Consider the following 24,522-nt stretch of genomic DNA (forward strand, 5'->3'; position numbering starts at 1 on the left):
TGAGGTTGGCCGAGGCGCGAACCCCTCCCACCCCTTTAACTGGGACACTCCCCTTTAAGGCGGGCGCCCGCGCGCACCCGGCCCCGCCCTTCGGGGGCGCGCGCGGCGGCCGCGGCGCCGGCTCCGCCGGGAGTGCACGTGCCGGCGCCGGGCGGAGAAGAGGGAGGCGGGAGCCGGGCCGCGGGAGGAGGGGAGGCGCCGGGGGCGCGCGCGCGCGCTGGGCGCTGCTGGGCTGCGGCGGCGGCGGCGGCGGCGGCGGTGGTGGTGGTTACTATGGCGGAGTCGGCCGGAGCCTCCTCCTTCTTCCTCCTTGTTGTTCTCCTGCTGGCCGGCAGCGGCGGGTCCGGGCCGCGGGGGATCCAGGGTGAGTCCCGGGGCGGGGGCCAGGATGGAGAGGGCCGGGCGAGGGCGAGGCCTCGCGCAGCGGCCCCTGGCTACAGCGCGCCCCCTCCCCACGCACTCAATATGGCCGGGCGGGGGGCGCGGGGGAGTCGCGGTGACCCCCAGTCGGCTTTCCCCGACCCCCGAGGCGCGGCCGTCCAGACGGGACCGAGCTCACGCCGGGCCCCTGGGGACCCGATCCCTCTTCCCGGCGAAACTGGATTCGGGGCGCTCTCGGGGGTCGCGCTCCCAGCACCCCCATGTTCCATAGAGGGGAGTGCGGGCTTCCTTCCCCAATATTTGGAGGTCCACGTTTCTGCCCCTCAGCATTTCCAGGGGCGGTGGTCTTCATTCCCTCTCTCCAGATGCTCCTTGGGGGGCGCCTTTTCTCCCGCCAAGATTGTGGGGCTCGGGCGATGGGGTCTTTGCCTCTCCGAGGTATCCTCATGTTGAGAGTCCTTGCGCACCTCAGATGAAAGGGGAAGGGGTCTCAAACCTTTCCTTGAGCTCCTGCGCTCGGGGTGCCTCTTCCCCTCCTTATCCTTCCTCTCTAATGTTCTGGGAAAGCGAGTCACATTTCCCCTTCGCGCAGTCCCTTGAGTTCAGTGGGGCCAGCCCCCCCACCCCTCCAATACACATGCCCCGCGGAAGCTCTGTGGAGGCAATAGGACCAACAGGGCCCTAAACGTTTTGGGAGCTTGGCTTTGGAATCTCTCGAACCCTAGGAAACCTAGTTCCAGAACAGTTAATCTGCATCTAGGTGTATTTGCTTTTCACCTCGCCTCTCCCACCCTACCCCAGGGGGCCCATTCACTTCCTCACTTTGTGGATGCCTTTCAGGTGACATCCTAGAACCTGCCTCCCACCCCCAAGATCATTTAAAGACCCCAGCACTGGAGCGGCTCCCGGCCCTTGGGCAGGATTTATTTACCTTCCAGCACAGCCCCTTCCCTACACACTCCCCCACCTCACACACCCCTTACCTTCCAAACCCCACAGGCTTCTGCTCCCTGGTAGCACCCGCACCCTTCCCGCTGCAGAGGTAGCCCCTTTCTGTGGGACACTCAGCTGGGTGTCTTGTTTGTGAGGCTTGGGGGGCTTGAGGAGAGCAGATGAAACCCTAAAATATTTAACTTAAGGGTGTCGTCTCAAATGCGTGTTGGCATTGGGGTAGCAGATGAAGGTTATACTTGGCAGTTATATTGAACTGATTATTGACCCACAGATAGATCTGGGAGAGCTGATCCAGGCCTGTATCGGCTCCCGATGTACAAAGCCTGCTGCTTTGACTTCTCAGCAGCCCCTAACCTTCCAGCAGTGGGAGATCAAATGTATGTCCTGTGGCTCTCTTCTCTCCACTAAAAAGAATGGTTCTTAGGTGGGTTCTGGCTTCCTTCGTAAACCAGACAATCAACAAAAGACCTCATCCCACTTTGGAGTCTCAAAAACAAGTTCATTACCTCCAGCCTTGATATTTGTTCCCAGTGGTGCAGCCTGTGCGGTGGGGTCTTTGTTCACAGGCTAATGCTTCTGCTAAGGCGCCTCATGCCGTGTTCCTGGGTCTTCGCCGCTCTGTGGCATAGGTAATGTGTCGTGGGGTCTGATAGACATGGTGAAGGTGTATGTACACAGTCTGACATTGGTGGTAAATTAATGGTTTTCATGAATGTTGTTTACTGGGCCTTATTATGGGCCATGTTCTTGGAGTGTGTAACACGATGTTGTTTCTCTAGTAGGGTAGTAAGTAAGGAGACTCAGCCTTCAGGTTTGTTATTTTACATGTGATGAATAAATCTTTAAATTCCTTCCATAGGAATTTTTATCCTGTTCCTAATATATCCAAGATTTTTAACAGCCGTGTCCCTGTTGGTTTGGTGTAGTGTCTGGTGGGATATTTCTTGTTGTGAGCCTTGAACGTTTAATTGATAATCCAGCTGGTTCTGAATGGGGCAGAGTTCATTTTCTGTAACCTTCCTGAAATGGATGTTGTTGGCGTGAGGATGGGTGGGCATAATAGGAAGTTGCTTTCTTTTTTTGGTAAATTGGAAATTAGGTTGTGTGTCCAGCAAGCATTCTCGAAGGCCTTTAAATTTGGCCAGACACTACAGTTTTTTCCGGGACACATCTAGTTGCCAATAGTGCATGCTACAGAGACCACTGTTGCAAAAGGCTTCAAGTAAGACATCAGTTCTGGGAAAGTAGAGGCTGTGGGATAACAAGAAGTTGATTGCTGTCCTCCTCTGCACTTCCTCTGTTGTGATCCTCGAGGCGGGCTGGAGGAATGGCAGAACCAGCCAGCCCTGATGCCTGGTACTTGGACAGGACACGAGGGCAGCAAGGGGTCGGTGTCTGCGTTAAGTAGTGAACTAATGTCGACTTAGTAAAAGGCCAGTGATAAGAAGCATGAGTTCCAGGTTATAAACAGCATCATTTGATAGGTGGGCCATGTTTTAAGGCCTGCCTTTGGAATTTTCACATTAGTACTTGAAAATCTAAAATTGAATTAGTAGCAGGGGAGCGTGATATTTATTTCTTAAGACAAAAGCAACAAGGGAGACATTTGAGGCTCTGATAGGAATATTTTTAATTTCTGTGAGTAAACTAAACATTTACTTTCAGGCCAAGTCTTGTAATTTTGTTGAGTGGACATGAATTCGAACTACGGTGAAAGTGAACTCTCATAGAGAAAAAGAGAATCTCAGATTAGTTTTGTTAAGAGCTCCGGGAACAGATGTGATTAAAACAATAAAATGGCTACTCTGGTTAAAGGTTAGAGCCAGATGGAGGGAGGAGGCTGGTTTCCAGCCCCTGAACTTTGCTCCCTTACAGGTTGTCCTTGAATGAGGCACTTAACCTTTCTGTGACTGCCTCAGTTTTGCCTTTGTAAAGTAAGGAACTAGTCTGTGCCGCTCTTATTGGGACATTTGCGAGACTGACTTACTGATAGCCAGTTGGCTGGGAGGTATTTTTAGACACAGTTTCTGACTTCAGAGACCAGGCAATGTTGGGTTACTTTTTATCTTATGGGGCAGAGTAATTCTTGGGATTGATAGAAGCATCATATGTCACAGTGTGGTTAATTTCTTCTTCTTTGTGCATTTCTGTGGACCCGGTTCAGATTTCCTCAAGTTAATTTCTGTCTCTTGACAGGCCCTTACATCTTAGGCCGGGCAGCATACCTTTGCTAATCAAAGGCAGTCTGGAGGGAGTGACCTGCTTTAGGCTTTATTGGTTTGGCAACGTTTTAATTCTTACGCAACTCCGGGTATGTTTATGGCACTATGTAAATGTTACATAAGAACATGGAGGCTGAGAGGTGGCCAGAATGGTGCCTGTGAACACAGGAAGGTTAGACTGAGGACTTCATCGGAAAGGACCTTGGGAATCTGCAGTCAGTACAGGAAGAAGCTGTGCTTCATTTTTGTCTAAAAACCTTTTTAGATGATTGTGTCTTTCAGGTGGACTGCTGTGTTATAAATAGGTGTATTCTCCACCGGTGAGCTAATTGTAACCTTGCTACCAGAATATGAATCAGGAGGTGATGATGAGGCGCTGCCTCTTCCAGCATGGCCTGCTGAAGCTGCTTGTTGCATTTCGGAGCACGAGTTGAATTGCCTCGCAGTCTGTTCTCATAATAACTCAGGAGTGCGGGGTGTTGAGGTGGAATGGAATTCTCAGTCCACGGTGCTTGAGATCTTCTTTATTTTTGAAGGTTAAATTAGAATACTGGAGTGGCTCTTTTGTTTTAATTTTGAAATCCTTATTGTTTACTGTTCAGTTTTTGCTCAGAGCAGCCGTGAACATTAATTCTGGAATCCCGCCTCTTTGTCTCGAGTTCTTGTGCTATTTGTCTGTTACAGTAGGGTTGATGTAAGAGGGTCTTACCTCATTTTCCTCTCTGTATTCACAAGAAGAAAATCCTGGAGTCCTTTTGCTCATCAGTTCCCCCCGATGCTGGAAGTGCTGCGGGCCTCCGGAGCCCATCAGTTCCGCCTGGCCTAGGAGTGTCCAAACCTTTGAAGGGAATTGGCTCCGGAGCCGCCAGTCCCCGGCAGTCTCGGCTACATTTCTGTCACTCTGCAGGGGCGGCATCACGGCCAGGTTCGAGTCCAGCTCTTGGGTTTTGCTCTCCTCAGCTTCTCTCACACGTGGTCCAACCTGCGGCTGGGCCTGGAGGCAGCATCTCTGCTCTTGCCTGTTCTCTCTGCTTTGCTGGCTTTTCCGTCGCGGATAAATACCGTTCCAGAGTGTAGCTTTCTTCTTCCTCTGTAGAGTCTCGGGAGCGTGGTGCAGCTGTGCAGCTGCCACCCCCAGCAGTCGTACCTGCCCACGGGTGTCTGAGACAGCGCCACTTCAGGCAGCTCTGGTGTTCTTTTCGGGTTTTCTTCCCTCTCCACTTAGTCTGAAGCCTGCATTTGTCTCGCTAAATATTTTGAATTTAACACAATGAAAGTAACTGCCTTTCCCTTTAAAGTATCAATCCCCCTAATATTTACACAATTACATATAGGAGGTTTCTTTATTCGTTCGGTTGGTTATGTGCCTGGAATGGTTCTTGGCATGAGGAGGTAACAGGGAACAAGGTGGACAAGAATCCCGAACTCTCATGGAACTGACTATTGCAGTGGCTCAGACCGAAAATAAATGAGTAAACACAGTTATCAGTCATGAGGGCTGTGAAGGAAATAAAGCAGGATGGTGTGCTGGAGTGCGTGGGGGGCTGCCACGTCACATCCCTGTCCGCTTCACTGTTTCATCTGTAAAATGGGGCTAATCCAGTCAGGTTGTGTTATTTGCCGTAACTGTGTTCTGTGAGGCCCACTTGAACACAGGATTCGCAAATACTGGACCACTGCTCCTGGGGGAGACACAGGGTTGGTTCCCTGCAGCTGCTGGTCACACGTTTTCATCAGCTGATTGGTACATAACCTTGTGTTGTTCGTGTTTCTGTTTAAAGACACCTCATTTAATTTACATTGTTGACTCAATAACATTGAACTCAGGGCCAAGAGCGCTATAATGCGTGCCTGAATGAAGCTTATTCAGTATATGTACTTTCTTTCTCGTAAGGCACGTCACTGTCTTCTCGAGCTTCAGAACACTAAGCTACTGCTCTTGGGGGCTGTTTTAAACAGTGAAATCACCAAGAAAAAACACAAAAAGCCTGGCACTGAACATACCATGAGAAGGACACATGTTAACAGTATGAGCTGAAACAAGAAGCCAGAGCATTGCCTTGTTCAGCCTCAGTGGGAACGTGTGCATTGGGTGACTCAAAGTTTTCACCACTCTGCGCATGTCTGCAAATGACCATGAAAGCACTGAGAGTATTGATTTGGGGGTTATAAATGAATTTTAGCAAGTGGGCAGATTCACAGATACGAATCCATGAATAACGAGAATCAACTGTATCTTGTTAAAAGCCATACAATGATTGTGGCAGAGAGAAAATTATATCATGTGGAATTTCCAGGATTCCTGAATGGTTTCACTGAACCAAAAGTTTAATGTATACAGTTAGGAGTCCCATTTCCAGCCTGTGAATAAACTAAACAGGTATATATATACGTATATCGAATACTGCTATGGTGATCTAAGGGTTCCTTTAACCCTTGAGCACCTACCATATACCTGGCACTGCTGTAGGTGCAGGGATACAACAGTAAACAAAAGGAGACAAATGCTTTCCTTGGTGAAGTGTACCTTCTGGCTGGTGAAATAGACAATAAAGAAATAAAATACAAGGTGATTCTGTCTACCACAGTCCCCCCCGCGGCTCTCCTCTCCTCAAGTTTCCTAGCCTTAGGTATATACACACCTTTTCCCAGTTACTCAGTCGCACATGAATGCAGGTGGTACAGTTGACCCTTGAGCAACGTGGGTGTGAACTGCATGGGTCTACCTATACTTGGATTTCTTTCAGTAAATACAGACTAGAGTACTGTACGGTCCCAGGTTGGTTGAATCCATGGGTGCGGAACCACAGATCCAGAGGGATGATCGTTATGTTATACTTGGGTTTTTGACTCCATGGTGGTCAGTGCCCCTAACCCCTGAGTTGTTCAAGGGTCAACTGTATTGTGATGGGATTAAGTCAGTGCGCCTCCAGATAGGCAGGCTGTCGTGGTGGGCCTGACCTAATCAAGCTAGCCCTTTGAAAACAGAGCATTTTCTCAGCTGATTGCAGAAGAGGAAGGCAGAGATGCTCCAGCTGGCTTGGAAGAAAGTAAACATCCATGTGTGAACTGCCCATGGGAGCCACGTGAGCAGGAACTGCAGGCTGACTTCAGGAGCTGAGTGGTCCCTGGCCATCAGCGAGGAGGGAAACGGGGGCTTCAGTCCTTCTTCCACAGGGCATTAGAGTTCGGCAGCAACGAGTGAGTTTGGGAGAGGCCCCAGCCCCAGGTGAGAAAGCAGCCCCGGCTGACCTCAGTCATGCTGCGCCTGGACTCTGACCTACAGAAACTGTGAAATAGTAAATAGGTGTTGCTTTTAAAAATGTGTGTGTGGTGAGTCAGATGGTGATGTGAGGAGAAGGAAAACAGCAGAGGGAAACAACAGGACTCTCCCAAGATAGGCTTGAGGCGCCTTGAGACCTGTCATCCCATGGATGGACCTTGCCTGTGGAAAGAAGTCCTTTGACCACCTGTGGCTTTCACCTACTGCCTGTTACCTTTTCCTAGATATCTGTGAGTGTTTGGAGGAGAGAGGAGATTGTGGGTGCTTTGGAGATAAACTTTTTAGATGGTTTTGATGTTTTGAGTTGAGGAATCTGTGAATTGAAGGATATTTTTTTTACATAAGTATTTGTGTTGAACCTGCCTCACCCCAAATCTCTGCATATTGTCTTGGTGTATGTTTGTAGACAGTACATTCTACGCTTGTAGTAGATAAGCTTGAATCACATTCAGTCAACGTTCATTCCTAATATGCAGGGCCAAGCTTAATGTTGAGAGGGGTACTGAGGAACGAATCTGTCCTTGCCACTGAGACGTTTACACACAAATTGACTTCTGCTTGTTAGAAGAACCATAAAACCACAAAGAGCTCTGACCCTTCTCATTCACTAGGATGACAGTAGTGATAAAAGCCTCTGATCTACTGAATGTATGCCATCTACTCAAGTGTTACACGGAGCCTTTGTGCTACATCGCTTACTCTGTACAACTATTCTCTGAGGCACTCTCATCCCCATTTTACAGGTGAGAAAACTGGGACATAGAGAGGTTAAGCAGTGGACCTAAAGTCTGTCTGACTCCAAAGCACATGCTCTAAATCCTGTACTCTACTATGTACTGTAATGACTATTAAAGTAGCTTTCTAACCAGTCCCTGCCTCCTGTCTCTCCCTTGTCATCCTTCCTACCACTGGATTTAACTTTGGAAAGTGCACCTTCTGTGTCACTTTTATGTGGCCTCCAGGATCAACTCCAGACCCCTTAGCCTGGCATCACAGTCCACGCAGTCTGGCCTAGTCTCCCTTACTGCCCTTGTCTCTGACTGGAACCATGGCATTGTTGTCACATCTGTTTACTTTGGACCTAACATGCCTTGTGCTTTTCTTGGTCTTGGCCTTCTCTTCTTAGCCTAGTCCAAATCCAGCCATCCTCCAGTGTGGGACCCACTTTGTCTTCCTCCTATCCCCCAGCCAGTGACTCCATCCTCTCTGCTTTTCTCTTTGGTCCATATCAGTGGTATAGAGGTTCACACTGGTTTATAGTTTTCTGCTTCTCCCACTCTCGCTTCTCTACCCCATAAAAATTGATGCTAGGAGCTACCTTATTTTTCTTTATATGTCTTCGTCCTATCACAGAGCCTTGCGTATTTTAAGTACTTAATAATTTAATTGAATTCATTCATCTCTTTTCCATCCTCTCAGCAAAATCCTAGGTAAATAATTCTGGTTCTGTCCTGCTGTAATTTTATTGTCTCCTGTATGTACAGTTTTTTATCCCAGTCTCTCGAAATGCTGCAAACATTTGTGAGTTACTTGGAACATCCTAATCGCACTTCCTACCTCACCTCTTGCATCTCTGTTTATTCTACTCTGTTTATTCTACCACCTGCCCATTTTATTCCAGCCAGATGAACTTGATCTCAACCTCTTTAGTTTTATTCTCCGTCCTGGCTGATTTTGTTTTCTCCTTCATTGTCCCAGTTGCCTGAAACAGTCATTCCTACCCCTCTTCTCCCTCAAAACTGTGATGTACACTGTGGGCTCTCCACACATCCATAGTATAGTAAGTAGGTCAGGAAGCAAAGAGGACTGCCACTGGTAAGTACCCTCCCCTGCTCTAACGAGCCACGAGCGTGTCTGCTTAAGTACAGCAAAGAAAGAAAACAGAATGGCTGTACGTGTCAATATAAACGTGTCAGTAAAGGAGAAATACCAGGTTACTAGTAGGCAGCCTGAATGTGACAGCTGAGTCTGTACATTTAGGTCCCAGGAGCACTGGACATGCTCTGTCATAGTGATGCCACTCCTTCCAGCTTTACCTTGGCGCTCTCCTGGGCAGCAGGTGGGCCCTTGCTAGGTGTTCAGGCATTTACAGTCAGCCGTAAGTTAAGTCGCAGTGACAGGTCTCCTTAGCATAAACATCAAACGTCTTTTTTGAGTGAGAACGAAGCTTTCATTCTCTGGACCTGAGGCGTAAGGGTGACCTGTTTAAACAGCTCTCTGGGGTTGGGTTTGTCTCCAAGTAGAATGTCAGAAAGGCAGTTTGTAGAATAGATAGAGTGTGGAGCTGGCTTTTCAGACACCCTTCTCTTACGCAAAACCCACTCTGAGACCTTGTCCCAGGTTGGAATTAAACACCAAGCTTATCAAATGTCTTATTGTTAAATCTGTGTGTTTTTCCCCCTCGTCATACAAATAGCTTCCTTTATTAAGTCAGTTACATGTTTTTCATAAGTGCTTTTTACCAGTATACTTTTTGGATGTTTTAGATACCACCAACTACACATGTAAAATTTGACTTTATCATGGCTCTTGGGTGCTTAAGAGTTTTTGTTTTGTTTTATTTTAGTGTAGTTTCACAATCTAATTCTGATGATTGTGAAGGCTGGAAATGCAACTTGATTCTTTGTTAGCAATAGCATCTGATTGCTGTATTTTAATGCAGCAGGACTTTTCTGCCTGGTACTGTGTCAGTTCTGCAGCCTCACCCGCTGTCTTCTCCCCAACCCCCCACCCCCTGGAGAAACAAACATTACCTCTACTTTGATAGTTTAGTGCCAGACACCTCCATTTTCAAACCCGATTCAAGATTTTCATAAACATTTTGGCAGTTGTCTAAATCAGTAGTTACTGAACAACTTTTTTCTTTCTTTTTTTAAAAAAAATTATTTATTTTTATATTTAGCCGCGTTGGGTCTTCGTTGCTGCACGCGGGCTTTCTCTGTTTGCAACGAACGGGGGCTACTCTTCGTTGCGTTGCGCGGGCTTCTCATCGCGGTGGCTTGTCTTGTTGCGGAGCACGGGCTCTAGGCTCGCGGGCTTCAGTAGTTGTGGCTCGCGGGCTCTAGAGCGCAGGCTCAGTAGTTGTGGAGCATGGGCTTCGTTGCTCCGCAGCATGTGGGAACTTCCCGGACCAGGGCTTGAACCCGTGTCCCCTGCATTGGCAGGCGGATTCTTAAGCACTGCGCCACCAGGGAAGCCCTTTCTTTTTTCTTTCTGTCTTCTTAAAGCAGTAAAACTCTTTCAGAAATGAAAATGTAGACAGGTATATAAAACGGATAAAAGCATGTCCACTCTGGCAGAGCCCCTTCCCTCTCAGATTGCTAGGCTGAGATCTGTTGAATGAGACTTATTAATCATGGCGCTATTTGCTGATCACTGTGCTGGATACCAGTGAGAAAATGAAGAAGAGAAGGACACTGGTTCCCTCCTTTAGGAGTTTACAGGTTCCTGGGACATCGGAAGGACACTGTACCTCCATTTTTTTTGGTATGCTCGTGTTAGGTTTTTGTTGTTATTGTTTTGTAATTGAGATTATATTATACATACTATCTTACAGAGATTTATGGTATTTTAAAAATTGTGGTAGAACACATATAACCATTTTTAACCATTTTGAAGTGTATAATTCAGTGGTGTTAAGTACCTTCATAATGGTACCCAAACCATCACCACTCTGTAGTTCCGGAACTTTTTCTTTACCCTGAAGGAAACCCAGTAACCCATTAAGCCAGCATTCCCCATCTTCTCCCCCAAGCCCCTAACAACCACTCATAATGCTTTCTGGATATTTAATATAAATGGACCCATACAGTATGTGGCTTCCTTCAATTAACATCATGTTTCAGAGTTCATCCACAGTGTAGTGACTATCAGTAGTTTATTCCCCTTTATAGCTGAGTAATACTCCATCATATGAATATACCACATTTTGTTTATCCTTTCTATGTTTGGTGGACATTTGGGTTTCCACCTTTTGATGGTTGTGAATAGTGCTGTTATGAACATTCGAGTACAAGTTTTCGTTTAAACACTTGTTTTCAATCTTCTGGATATACACCTGGGAGTGGAATTGCTGGGTTACATGGTAGTTCAATGTTTAACTTACCGAGGAACCATGAAACTGTTTTCTATAGTGGCTGCACCGGGTTATGATCCTACTGTCAGTGTATAGGGTCCCAGTTTCCTGTGAGTCTGCAGCAACACTTTCTTATGGCCTTCCTAGTGGGTGTCAAGTGGTTTTGATTTACATTTGAATCTGAAATTCATTTGCATTTGAGATGATGTTGAACATCTTTTCATGTACTTTTTGATCATTTGTATATCTTTGGAGAAATGTCTGTTCAGGTCCTTTGCCTGTTTTAAAATTATTTTTTGTCGTTGTTGAGGTTTTTTTTAATATAAATTTATTTATTTATTTTTGGCTGCATTGGGTCTTTGTTGCTGCATGCGGGCTTTCTCTAGTTGTGGCGAGCGGGGGCTACTCTTCCTTGCGGTGCACGAGCTTCTCATTGTGGTGGCTTCTCTTGTTGCGGAGCACAGGCTCTAGGTGCGTGGGCTTCAGTAGTTGTGGCACGAGGGCTCAGTAGTTGTGGCTCGCTGGCTCTAGAGTGCAGGCTCAGTAGTTGTGGTGCACAGGCTTAGTTGCTCTGCCGCATGTGGGATCTTCCCGGACCAGGGCTCAAACCCATGTCCCCTGCATTGGCAGGCAGATTCTTAACCACTGCGCCATGAGGGAAGCCCTGTTGTTTAGTTTTAAGAGTTCTTTACATATTCTGGGTGCAAGACCATTACTAGATACATGATTTGCAAATATTTTCTCCCATTCTGTAAGTTCTCTTTTCTTCACTCTTTTGATATTGTCCTTTGAGACACAAAAAATTTTTAATTTGGTGAAGGCCAATTCATCTGTTTTTCTTTTGTTCCTTGCGTTTTGGGTGTGATATCTAGGAGACTGTTGCCAAATCCAAGGTCATGAAGATATACCCCTATTTTCATTTTAAAAGTTTTAGAAGTTTTCGAATATAAGTTTTAGCTCTTATATTTAGGTCTTTGACTTACTTTGAGTTAATTTTTGTATATGGTGTGAAGTAACGGTCCAACTTTATTCTTTTGCATGTGGATTTCTGGTTGTCCAGCACCGTTTGTTGAAGACTAGTCTTGCCACCCCCAAAATGTTGTAGACATTCTTGTGGAAAATCAGTTGATGATAGATGTATAGATTTGTTTCTGGACTCTCAATTCTATTCCATTGATTTATAGTCTGTACTTCGGGGAGTAGCATACTGTTTTGATAACTGTAGCTTTGTAGTAAGTTTTAAATCAGGATGTGTGAGCCCTCCAACTTTGTTCTCTTTCTCTTTTTTTTTTTCCTCCCAAGATCATCTTGGCTATTCAGGATCACAGAGTTGTGTAGAATTGTAGTCTTTGTTCTATCCCAAGTAAGCTGTAGGGAGTTTGGATAGGGTCCATGGAAGAATAATTAAAATAATCATGGGTTGTAATAGGCTGTTCTTATCAGTTTGGCCTGCCTGATGGATGCTGTCATCTGGTAAGATGAGGGCTCAGAGGCAGCTTATGATCAAGTTGTAAAATCATGAAGAGGAAGGGTGGCACGGGCTATTTGGGCACCACATTTTAGCTCCTGTAGAACTAGAAGGTTGCCCAGTGAAGCTTGGAAGAGGCAGGTTTAGTGTCCCTAAATGGGACCCTGTTCCACGCTAAATTGATGAAACTTACCATCCCCAGGGAGCATATACATAATCTAAAAATCATAGAAACTGTAGCTTTAAAACATTCGTGGACCTTCATCTACCAGCACAAAGGTGGGTGTTTTGCAGCATGCCTCTTACCTTTTGAGGTCGGTGCCCCCACCCTGCTCCTCCCACATCCTGTCCCCCGGTGATGTGGATTGAGTGGCTGTGAGTTTAGTCCTGGATGGTGGTTCTTGGGAATTTCCAGTGAGCAACAGCCTTACTGTATCCTCCTAGAGTATGCCGTGGGCAGGAGAGAGGGGCCTGCGGTGGGCCTGCCTTTGCTCAGGCCCAGTGTGTTAGTGCCTACATAACATGCAGTGAGGCAGAGTCTGCCCAGGTCGGGACTTGTCAGCCTTCCTCCAAACACATCCTGTCTCACAAATCAAATTTGCTTTGACATCCTACCACAGACCGCCTCCTAATCATACTTTGGCACCACGTTCAAATCCTGCCAAAATGTCTTTAGTTCAGGTTTGACTCGCCTGTTATAACAAAATGCTGTGCTAGTGAGAATTTCACTCTGACCACTTTTTAATTGCTTTTCTGTAGATTGATTTTGTTACTCTTCTGCCATCGGCTTTCCTAATTGTGTTGTTTCTACTGCGTAACTCTTTGGTGATGGAACACTGGGAGTTTTAGGTATGTGTTGTTTATGTACACATGTGTAGTAGGCGGATTTCACTTGATGAGTCACTATGAAACAGATTATAAAGGGCTGTTATCATTAGTCCAGATTTAACTTTTCAAAGAAATCACAATTAGGTTTGTGATGTAGTGTACTAGTGGAGTTTTAGTAAATTCAGATGTTTTGTAATTTTATTGTCACTTACTTTGTTTCAATGAAAAATGAATATTAACAGAAGACAATTTAAAGACTAGTCTGTCTTTAAAGTTCAGGAAAAGGTATATGGAATTAAAGCAGAACTTCCCAGTGTTGAATCAGTGATCCAGACAATGTGAATTTAAAAACAAACTAGATTCAGATTTCAAGTGGAGGATTTTAGAGGTCATCTGGTTCAACCCCTTCTTTCTGGTTAATGGTGAGGAAAATGAGGTTCAGGAAGGTTAAATGAATTGCCCAAAACCACGCGACCAGTTACTGGCAGAGCTGAGACTCAAACAGCAGTTCCTTGCTGTGGTCTTGCTGTCACTTCCTAATTAGTGGTTAGAGAGACACATTGTACGTGGATGTGTTTACTTGAGTTTTACACTGAAGGGAGGGATTAAAATGCATTGAGCATCTATTTGCTGAGCACTTTTTAAATCTCTTATTTCATGTAATTCTTACATAGTCCTGTGAACTAATTAACAGTCCCACTTTACAGATTAGGCAGCTGGGGTTCAGGAAGGTTACTAACTTGCTCAAGGCCATGTGACTAACACTAGAGCTGGTATTTGAGCACTGGGTCTGTGTGGCCTGTTCCTGCCATGATGCTCTGCTGTGGCTCTAGTGAGAGTAACTGAAACCTCTGCAGGGGTGTGGGCAGTAGTGATGGTTATTGCAAAAATAGCTTTTTCAGACTTCTCACTCTGTAAAAGCAGAGATGTACACAGATGTGAGCAGTCTTCTCAGCGTACCCACGGCACTTAGCAGATGTGGGCTGATCTTCATACCATCTCTGTAACATAAATGGTATTTTCTGGCTGGGCGGCCGAAGCCCAGATAGAGTCAGGGGCTTATTGCCCAATCCCTTATCACAAAGCCGCATGGCCCTGCTCCCAGTTCCGTCCTTCGTCCCGTCTAGCATAGATTTCACCACTTTTGTTCTTTCCTGTCTTACACCAAGATTGTTTAAGTACTTCCCAAAAATAATGAGCCACGTGTGGGTGTGCTCGTTCTCCAGAATGAATCACTGTGAAAGAGGCCATGAACCAAGGAAAGGAGAGTGCGTGTCTGGGAGCAGAGGCTCTGGTTCGCTGCCTGCTAATTGACGGACTCTGAAGTTAGCTGCTTTTCCAAAGGCGGCTGCGGGTCTGGCCCGCGTGTCCCACTGTGCTCAGAATAGCCCTCTGGGAGTTGTTCACTTTCCCTTCTTGCTTCCCAAAATAGACCTGAGGCTGTTCTCATCGCCGGACGTCGGGGCGCGTGTACTGAGAGGTGTGCGCGCCACGGGGACCCCTTTTGTGCCTGAATGTCCCCATTGACACCAAGAGAAATGGGCGTTTGCGCTCGTGGATGAGTAGTCAGGACTCCAGGGTGAGACAAAGCGGTTTGGGCTGAGTGTTCTCAGAGTCGCAGAAGTAAACTTCAGTTAGCAAGAAGAAGGAAGTTTAGGAGGAATTTACTTTTAAAATTCCTTTCATGTTTGGGATCCTAGTCTAAAGGGTACCTGCTTTAAACTTCCTGCCTTTAAAATAGAACACTACCCGAGCCCTTCAGCAGGTAGCTGCGTGTTTTGGAATTTCTCCCAGAAGAAAGGGTTCTGATCAGACGCTGTGAGAAAAATCCCACAGGCGGTGCAGTGAAGGTCCACACTGTCCACTTACCTGCCTGTGCTCGCCCTCCTTTGTTTCCTCGGTGGGGATGGCAAGGATCGTGTCACTTACAGAGAGCCTGGGGAAGGAGGGGGCTGGACCCTGAGATATTTAGAATCTGTCTTTGGACTTGAAAAGCCAGGAGATGCCTTCCAGTGTTTTAGAGGAAGAGACAAAGATAGACTGTTTACAGCCGAAAGGGGTGAGTTACGACAGGCTGGTTTTTCACGGGACTGGTCATAAATGTCTCTTCTCTAGGGGCCATAGTTTGAATATGTTCCCTCTTGGGATCCAGATAGTATTCGCTTAGTGTCCAGTCGGGGTCTCGGGTGGGCCCTGCCACCTGCATCCCCGCTGGGTGAATGCTTTGTTCAGCACTGTGAGTCCCGACCTCAGTATCCTAGTGGCTCAAGCCACCCTCCTGCCCATCCCAAGGGGTCAGGGCTGGGTTAGGCTCATGGGAGACAGTGCTGGGGAGAACCAACGGCTGCTGTCTGTGCTATTCTTGTTAGACGGATAAATAAAGGATTTCAGATTCCAGGGCTGCCGAGCTGGCTTTCAGAGGCACCAAATTCATTTACAGTAATTTCCTGTCAACAGTGCACACTTACGGATAATACACACCCAGCCAAACTCACTAGTTCCAGAGATGATTGTGTGCACTACCTATTTGAAAGAAAAAAAAATTTATACATATATATATATGTATGTATATATATATATATATATTGCTTTTAAAAGAGATATCCAGGGCTTCCCTGGTGGCGCAGTGGTTAAGAATCCACCTGCCAATGCAGGGGACACGGGTTCAAGCCGTGGTGTGGGAAGAACCCACATGCTGCAGAGCAACTAGACCCGTGCACCACAACTACTGAGCCTGCGCTCTAGAGCCCGCGAACCACAACTACTGAGGCTGCGCTCTAGAGCCCGTGCTCCTCAACAAGAGAAGCCACCGCAATGAGAAGCCTGCACACCGCAACAAAGAGTAGCCCCCGCTTGCCACAACTAGATAAAGCCCGCGCACAGCAACGAAGACCCAATGCAGCCAAAAATAAATAAATAAATTTAAAAAAAAATAATAAATAAAAAAATAAAGTGATATCCAGTTGTCTTTCCGAATGGGTTAGATTTATTGAGCACTTTCTGTACGTTAGCTCATTTAGTCCTCACAGTGACTGTATGAGGTAGGCACTAATACTGTCTTCTTTGGAGGGTGTTCTTTTTGCCCCCTCTTGAGAGGGGCACCTGCTGGGGACTAAAGGATGGAGGTGGTTGTTGGACTAGTCGGGAAGCTTTTCAAAGGAAGTGACGTTTAAGCTGAATCTTAAAGAACTTGTAAGCATTAGCTAGGAAAAAAAGCATTGCAGCAAAAGCATGTGTGAGAGCACGCACACTGCATTCAGGAAACTGTGGGCGTTCCTGGTGCAGAGAAAGGAGATGGGGTTGATGATGACTCCAGGGAGCCCGGGTGGTGTCAGCTGGAGTGCGTGGGGAGAGGGGTCCTCTAGTCTCCCAAGGGAAGGTGCCTTCCTCCCATCCTCAGGCTTTCCTAGCCACAAAACAATTTTTTTAAATAAGTCAAAGTCTAAAAGTTAAAAAGGCAGTTTCTCTGTTTCTTGTAGGCATAAACTAGAGCACTTAGAGGACAATGGTGGGACCCAGAAAGCCTTGTTGTGAGCAGAATAAACAGGTGCAAAGGTTGGGCCCCCACTGACGATGTCATCTTTCTGGCCCCATCTCTATAAAAGCGCCTTATTTTGGAACATCAAGTATGCTGGGGGATTGTATTCTAAGTCTGGAAAAGGACCTGGGATAAGACCTCGCCATTGATGTCAATGTCCGCTCCCAAATGTCCCGCAGCTCTGCTCTGTGCGTGCACCAGCTGCTTACAGGCCAACTACACGTGTGAGACAGATGGGGCCTGCATGGTTTCCATTTTCAACCTGGACGGGATGGAGCACCATGTGCGCACCTGCATCCCCAAAGTGGAGCTGGTCCCCGCCGGGAAGCCCTTCTACTGCCTGAGCTCCGAGGACCTGCGCAACACGCACTGCTGCTACACTGACTTCTGCAACAAGATCGACCTGAGGGTGCCCAGCGGTGAGTGGACACCCTTGTTGGACTATTGGCTCATCGTGGAGGTAGGGCACCCCTGTCATTTTCATCCTTCTCTACTCTGCCCCCACCCCTTTGTTGGAGGATAGGTAAAGGTGCCTTTTTGATGCTCCCGGAGGTGACATGGGATGGCATTCCTCCCAGGTCCGGTCTGTAGCTCCGAGGATGGGGGAAACAGATTGTCGAGTGAGCCGCAGAGGTGAAAGCTGCGACTTGGGTCGTGGCTGAGCAGCCATTGGCGGCTGGTGAGATGTGGAAGGGCCAGGCAGGGGTCCCCACGGGAGGGCCTGGGGCTGATCCCGAAGGGGGCGGCCCCTAAGCCATCTGAAGGAAGCTTCTGGCGTGATGGTGATGGCAAAATGGGAAGAGGAGCTAGAGCTGGAAAGGACGGCCATCAAGGCTGAGGAGTGTTAGACACCAGCCTTCGCAGGTCCGCCACTTAGGAGGTATGACTGGGGAGGCGAGAGGAGGAAGAGAGAGACCAGGCCGAGCTTCAGGAGGCCGTCACAAGTGGGGGAGCAGAACATGGCACGTGCCTGGGGCGTGGAGGTGGGAAGAGCACCATGACATGCTGTGAAATTACAGAGCGGGTTGTGGGTTTGACTGTTGCAAAGGGTACCTTAACTGGAGAGGTTTGTATCTGAGAGCATCCAGGCAGATACAGAGCCCAGTAAGACCAGAGAGATCAAGGGCACCTTGAACACAGGGAGAGGAAAAGGGCGTTTCCACCTGGAGGGAGGAGCCGGGGAAAAATGAGGCCATGGCGTTCCCTCATTTTTACTCTGTTCTTTCCCTCTCCTCTCTCACCTGACCCAGGTCACCTCAAGGAGCCTGAGCACCCCTCCATGTGGGGCCCTGTGGAGCTGGTGGGCATTATTGCCGGCCCAGTGTTCCTCCTGTTTCTCATCATCATCATTGTTTTCCTTGTCATTAACTATCATCAGCGCGTCTATCACAACCGCCAGAGGCTGGACGTGGAGGACCCCTCGTGTGAGATGTGTCTCTCCAAGGACAAGACGCTCCAGGATCTCGTCTACGACCTCTCCACGTCGGGGTCTGGCTCAGGTACCGCTTCTTCAGGCCTCGTGTCTGCTGTTGGCCTCCATCACTGCCTCCCAGCAGGATGGAGTGTTCAGGAAGAAGGCTGGCCATTTGCGTTCATAATTCCCCTTCTTTGGGAGTCTGACACGTAATAAGATAAGATAATGGGGTTCACAGAAAATCTTTCATTCTCTGGAATTCCAAAGGTCAGGTGCAAAGCTCTCCATTCCAGGATCCCTGCCTCTCCAAGTCTTGTAACCGTACAGCTATTAAAATTCACCTGGTTCCACCTGAGCAGTGGAGTACTCAGTTTCAGGGCCCCTTTTGAGAAACAGGAGTGTGCCGGGTTCCTGTGAGGCGGTGGCAGCTAATCATTGATCTGCACGCGACCGCAGGGGGAGTTTAAGGACACCGAGTAAAGCCGAGAGCCCGGCTTGGGTGAGTCGTTGACTTGTGCCAGTTGCCCAAGGGTTTTTGGTGGCGGTTGAAATAAAGGCAGCTGGGGCCTCCAGCATGGCGTCAGCACCACTTGCAGAGCTGCCTGTGAGCGACCAAGCCTTTCTTAGGTGGACCTTGACTTGAGACTAGAATTTAGGATAAAGAGAGTTGGGTTGTCTCAGTCTCAGGGTAGAGCTCAGCTAGCTAGTAGATGTGGCTATGACTGCAAAAGAGTCTTTTTGTGAAGACAGACGATTATTTTAGTGACGGTGGTATTCTCTTCCTATAGAAAAAAATCATCCACAAAGGTCACTGTTGCCATTCTAACTCAGACAGACAGGATCATATCTGTGAGAGCTTTGTGCGTGTTTATGTATGTTTTCTCGCCATGTGACAAGGCTCTTCTGTAGGGAAATTATGCCGCCATCAGTCATGGCCAGACATCCCTTCTTGAGCACAGGAATACTTTGAGCTCTGACATCTCCTGAGTTTCTGTGGTTTTGCCTTTATTAAGCTCTGCAGTAGAGAGTGCCAAGATGATGGATATATTTAAAAGCTGCATATTTTTGGAAGAGAGAAAATATATGGCTTGTTCTTTGCTGAAGGAGGGTAGGGCAGTGGTTAGAACTGACTGACTCTGTGACCTGACTTGCTGCTGGAGGAGGGTTGCTCGGGGTTTTTGGAGTCTTCTGTAAGATCAGGATTAGCTGAGGTTAGGGCAGTTACCCGGTCATCTGGAGTAAAATGATTAATAACTGTTCCTCTCTGGATGGTTTAGTCCATTCTTAATTCAGAATATGCAAAGCTTCCAAAGTGCTGGGGTTTTAATTCTGTGGACTTAAAGTAATAAGTCCTTGCTGGGTTTTTTTGTGTTTTTTTTTTGTTTGTTTTTTTTTGCGGTACGCGGGCCTCTCACTGTTGGGGCCTCTCCCGTTGTGGAGCACAGGCTCCGGACGCGCAGGCCCAGCGGCCATGGCTCACGGGCCCAGCCGCTCCGCGGCACGTGGGACCTTCCTGGACCGGGGCATGAACCCGCGTCCCCTGCATCCGCAGGCGGACTCCCAACCACTGCGCCACAGGGAAGCCCAGTCCTTGCTGTTTGTGTGACGTTCAGTTCACACTAACAAGTATGCGTTGAATACCCTCTGGGTGATACAGGGCGAACAAAATGAGAAAGAGGCCGAGCCAGGATGGGAGAGAAGAGATTGTGGAGAAGGGTCTCACAGAGGAGGTCGTGTCTAAAGGGGTCACGAGTCGGACGTGTTGAGAGTGGTAAGAGGGCAGGGAACATTCCAGGCCAAGGGAAAACCCTTGAGCAAAAGAAGAACAGAAAGGCATGAACGCTCACTGGGTGTTTAGGGAATGATCAAGAGGCCCGCACGCAGTCCCCAGGCCAGGGTGGGAAAGCCTCGGGCTGCTGTGCTTTACGCCCCCTGTTGGGGAGGGCAGGGCTAGGCGGGTGAGCTGGGAGGCGCAGAGGCCCACGGGAAATCTTTCGAAGGAGGGCCGGGACAAGGGCCAGCGAGGGGGGACCTGGAGAGGAGGGGGCTGCACTGAGAAGCATTTGGTGGCTCTGTACTGTGGCAGTTAAAAGCATAAACCTTAGAGTCGGTCTTAGATGCTTTGCCATTTACAGCTTGTAGGAATTCGAATGAGTTACTTAACCTTCCCTTTTGATGCTTAGTTTTCTCATTTGTAAAATGGGCATAATAACAACACCTACCGTATAGGTGGTTGTGAGGAAATGAGATCATTTATGCAGGTGCCTCCTGCATAGTATTAAACATACAGTACACAACTTAGGGGTTAACGACACGTTATTTGTTTGGTCAGGGAGAGGGAGAGAGTTAAGGGTCACGATGGTGGGGGTGATTGGAGAGACAGGGAGACACTTACTGCATGGGTCAAATGAGGCGATAAACGAGTCCTATAAAGGCAGTAAATGTACTCTTAGAATAAGCCTGGGTAGCCCCCCGTCCTGCATCCGGAGCTCCCAGTGAGCAGAACTTTGATCTCCCTGGAGAGGTGGGAACCTGGTGGGCCCTGACCACATGTCGGCTCTCATGGGCCACGCAGCACTGCCCTCCAGTGGCCAATGAGTGGAGCAGCAGAGGCGGCCCCCAGCACTCAAACCTCCGCTTTCCTCTTCCACATAAAGCAGCTGTAGGTGGATTGGCCCCCCGGAGGCTGGCTGAAGAGTTAGTAAATCCGGTCACACATTTACATTCAGATCTGTCGTCCGTACTAACTGGGAGGAGAAATCGCTTAGATGAGGAGGAGCTAATCGTATACATTGCCCCGTCCTCGCTCACTCACTCTCAGCGCTGCACAGCTTAGACTTCCGGAGGATTACCTGGACGGATGTAGGGGCAGCCGAGCTCTCCGTGGTCATTGGACCAGTGTCGAACGGAGGCACTGTGATAAGGGCTTTTCCAGTGTGGCAGTGAGAGTGGGCGTTGCAAAGTTCAGCAAATGCACAAATGTCTGCTTTCTTTCATTCTTTGGTCCGTAGGGTTACCCCTTTTTGTCCAGCGCACAGTGGCCCGAACCATCGTTTTACAGGAGATTATTGGCAAGGGCCGGTTTGGAGAAGTGTGGCGCGGCCGCTGGAGGGGTGGTGACGTGGCTGTGAAAATATTCTCTTCTCGTGAAGAGCGGTCTTGGTTCCGGGAAGCAGAGATATACCAGACAGTCATGCTGCGCCATGAAAACATCCTTGGGTTTATTGCTGCTGACAATAAAGGTAAAGGGCTGGGTTTGGATACAGGGTGTCCCAAAGCCAACAGTAGTCCCAGATGGAGGAGTGACTGTGGAAACTGAACGGTTGTGGGACAGCACAGTTTTGTTTGCCTTTATAGTTATTACCCATAGCAAGAGGATCTGAGTAAGGCGATGGTTTTCAAACTTCTCGTCTATGAAAAGCTTATACAGAAATCCAGGTTATTAAGCAAGTAAATAAGCAGTTATTAAGCAGATAAGTAAACCCTCATCCTACCTGCTCACTTTCCCTTCTGTGGTACTCCCAAACCCACCCCTAGGGTAGTCCCTGCAGGGGCTCCAGTAAATTTACCTTCATTCCAGTTGGAACGAAGAAGGGTGGCTTCAACCCCTGCCAGGAAAGGCTGGCCCTGGAAAAGAATGCGATCCACACTGAGTGACAGTCCAGCATCATACGCACTATTGCAGTGGAGCGGGTGCAGCAGAGACACGGCCTGCCTCCCCCCGGGTGCTCCCCCGTGGCCTTCAAGCTCAGCTTTGGGTCCGCTTGTACCTGAGGCTCCTTATTTCCTCCTCCCTCTCTCTGCTGATTTTGCTGTAGTTTTTGAGTCTCTCTCGTGTGCCCAGGCATGTGCTCATTTTTAAGGACCTCGCTGACTAGCAAAGAGACAAACTAATGATTGTTTATAGGAAGTAATCAAACAACAGCTGTTCTGGTGAGCGCAAATTGGGGGTGAGATGGGGATCACAGATATCACACCTGAGCTTGATTGAGGCGAAGGTGGCAGGGAGTTGGTCAGAAAGAAAAACGAATGAAAAGAGCACTCCAGACACATGTGCAAAGGGGAAGTGTCTTTGGGAACCTGCAGGTAACTTGGGATGTTCCAGCCAAAGACATGGGTGGAGAGGTGGCAGAGGCCAGATTAGGAAGGGCCTTTCTGAGAGGACTGTATTTTATTATAGAGAGTGGGTAGTAATCGAAATTGCATTCATTTATTCAGTAATATTCACTGGCTGCTGTCTGGTCCTGGAATCATCACATATAAGAACAAGACACAGTCCCTGACCTTACAGTGCCCAGAAAGAGGGGACAGCTGACACCTGGGCAGGTAGCGCACTTGAAGTCAGAAAGACTGTGGGTGAAGGCATTTGCATTTTAGAAGAGTGTCTCCGGCGGTCAGGACACAGTTTGCTCCGTGGTCCAGTAATTTTTAGAAGTTGGTGCTGGCAGAGGCTACGGAAGATGCTAAGTGTTTGTTTTTCCTTCCTAAAACAACAGCAGGGCGCTCATTCCTCACGTTGCCGTGGCGGTTTGTAGTGGCCTCAGCTGCCCCCAGGCTGAAGAGACTTGACCTCTCACGCAAGGGAGGAAGGGGAAGAGAGAATTCCTTACTCCCTCTGAGTAAGCTGTGCCTTTGTAAAACAGCATTACCTTTTGATTATTCATTTAAATCTGACATATATTTTAGAGGGTCAAAAGATGTCTTCCCTTCTTTAGAGGGTCAAAAGATGTCTTCCCTTCTAACTCATGGGCAGGGTCCTCAAGATGTCAGGGCCAGTTGAGTGTAAAGGGGTGTGTTCGGTGGACCGCTCGTTCGTAATCAGGGAAACAGGCTGGTGCTCTTCCAGGAGCCGCTGCCTGTATTGATTCTGGCAGCTTGTGTGAGTAGGATCTGGCTGTTGAAACCCACGCGAGGGCCAGGGGAGGAGGAAGTTCGACTCCTTTGTTGTTGCCTGTTTAACATGATACGGATAGTATAGCGTCCTGGAGCTAGGGCCAGCTTGGAATTTGGGCGATCTCGATCCAATTTCCCAGTCTTCTTACTGACAGCAGCACAAGCTAATTAGACTACCAGCTTTTGGTGTTTCTTTTTCTCCCTCCCTTCTTCCCACTCCTCCTTCCCGCTGTACACTGCACACCCCTCTCCCCTAGTATGAAAGTGTGTGCTCGCCACCTCCCATTGCTCTTCTGAGGATGAGATGATAAGATTCCTCTCTGGAATACTTGTAAGTGTGCTCTTCATGCGTTGAAAAGCATTTTTGGCCTGGACACAATAATACGCAAAGGAGCTCTTTCCTCCTCTCACAGAGAGCTCATGGCCTGGTAGAGCAGTGGACTTCAAGGACCCGCTGCAGATGAGCCTGGTGCTCGGGCTGGGCTGTGCTCGCAGGGTCTTGGAGCACAGAGGAGGGCCTGCGCAGCCTTCCTCCTCGGCGGGGGTGGGTGCGGCCGGTCATGGTTTTGATGAGCGGGTCTCGTCAGGATCAGAAGCAGTGTTGCAGAAGAAACAGATGATCCTGTTACTTTGCCTAAGCATGTGCTTCCTCTTCGGGGTGCCTCGCATTTCAAATTTGGGTGTAATCAGGGTGCGTGCGGTTCAGAATCCTGCCTACGAGAAGTAAGGGAGCGGGTCTAAGAAAGAAAGGCTGTTCTGTCCTTCCTGGAGCTTAAAGCTGTGGACGGTGGTGGATGAGATGGGCACAGAGGGGCCTCAGGAGGTGTAGGGGCGGGGAGCGGGGAGTACAGGGGTCCAACTGGGGTTTGCACACAGACTCTTCCTTTCCTACCTTGACCTTTTTGCTGGTAGTTGTGCCTTTTCTGGACCTGCTCTGTGGCTCTCTGCAGATAACGGCACCTGGACACAGCTGTGGCTTGTCTCCGACTATCATGAGCACGGCTCCCTGTTTGACTATCTAAACCGGTACACGGTGACCATCGAGGGGATGATCAAGCTGGCCTTGTCTGCCGCGAGCGGTCTGGCACACCTGCACATGGAGATTGTGGGCACCCAAGGTGAGCGGGCCTGTCCCATCCCCACCGAGCTCCCAGACCCCCTTCTCACTGAGGATGCGGGATCTGGGCCTCAGGGCCTGGGGTCTGGTCTAAGCGAGAGGAGCCTGGGCCTCACTCCAGCGAGAACAAGAGGTGCCTCTGCCTTCAGAGCTCCTCGGGGGGACTCCTGACGGAAGTGTGGGTGGTTTGTCCCCGATGGACTGGCGTGGCTGTTGGTTGGGAGGCTGCCGTTGACTGAGTGGTCATCTCAGACGCCCACGGATCACTGGTAGAGGAAGGGGCTGAGAAAATCGAAGGAGCTGCTGTGCCGAGCATCAGTGTAGCGGGTTCACACCCTCATCGGTGGGT

General features: G+C 48.5%; 1 protein-coding gene across 2 annotated transcripts in view; it reads left to right on the top strand.

Moving 5' to 3' along the window:
* Positions 1-273: 273 nt before the first annotated feature.
* Positions 274-24,522, top strand: part of ACVR1B (activin A receptor type 1B) — a gene marked incomplete at its 5' end in the record, with an annotated part of 32,326 nt that continues 8,077 nt past the window's right edge. Inside the window, 5 exons of one of the 2 annotated variants that reach the window (XM_082851002.1) lie at positions 274-364; positions 16,929-17,168; positions 18,000-18,248; positions 21,175-21,405; positions 24,007-24,174. In XM_082851002.1, coding sequence (XP_082707128.1) covers positions 274-364; positions 16,929-17,168; positions 18,000-18,248; positions 21,175-21,405; positions 24,007-24,174 — 979 coding nt within the window. Of the gene's footprint in view, positions 365-16,678; positions 16,838-16,928; positions 17,169-17,999; positions 18,249-21,174; positions 21,406-24,006; positions 24,175-24,522 lie in introns of those variants that run through there. The other variant, XM_082851003.1, reaches the window with a different exon arrangement.

Source organism: Leucopleurus acutus, assembly GCF_964270905.1.
Source record: "Leucopleurus acutus genome assembly, chromosome: 11".
In the NCBI taxonomy this organism is placed as follows: Eukaryota; Metazoa; Chordata; class Mammalia; order Artiodactyla; family Delphinidae; genus Leucopleurus; species Leucopleurus acutus.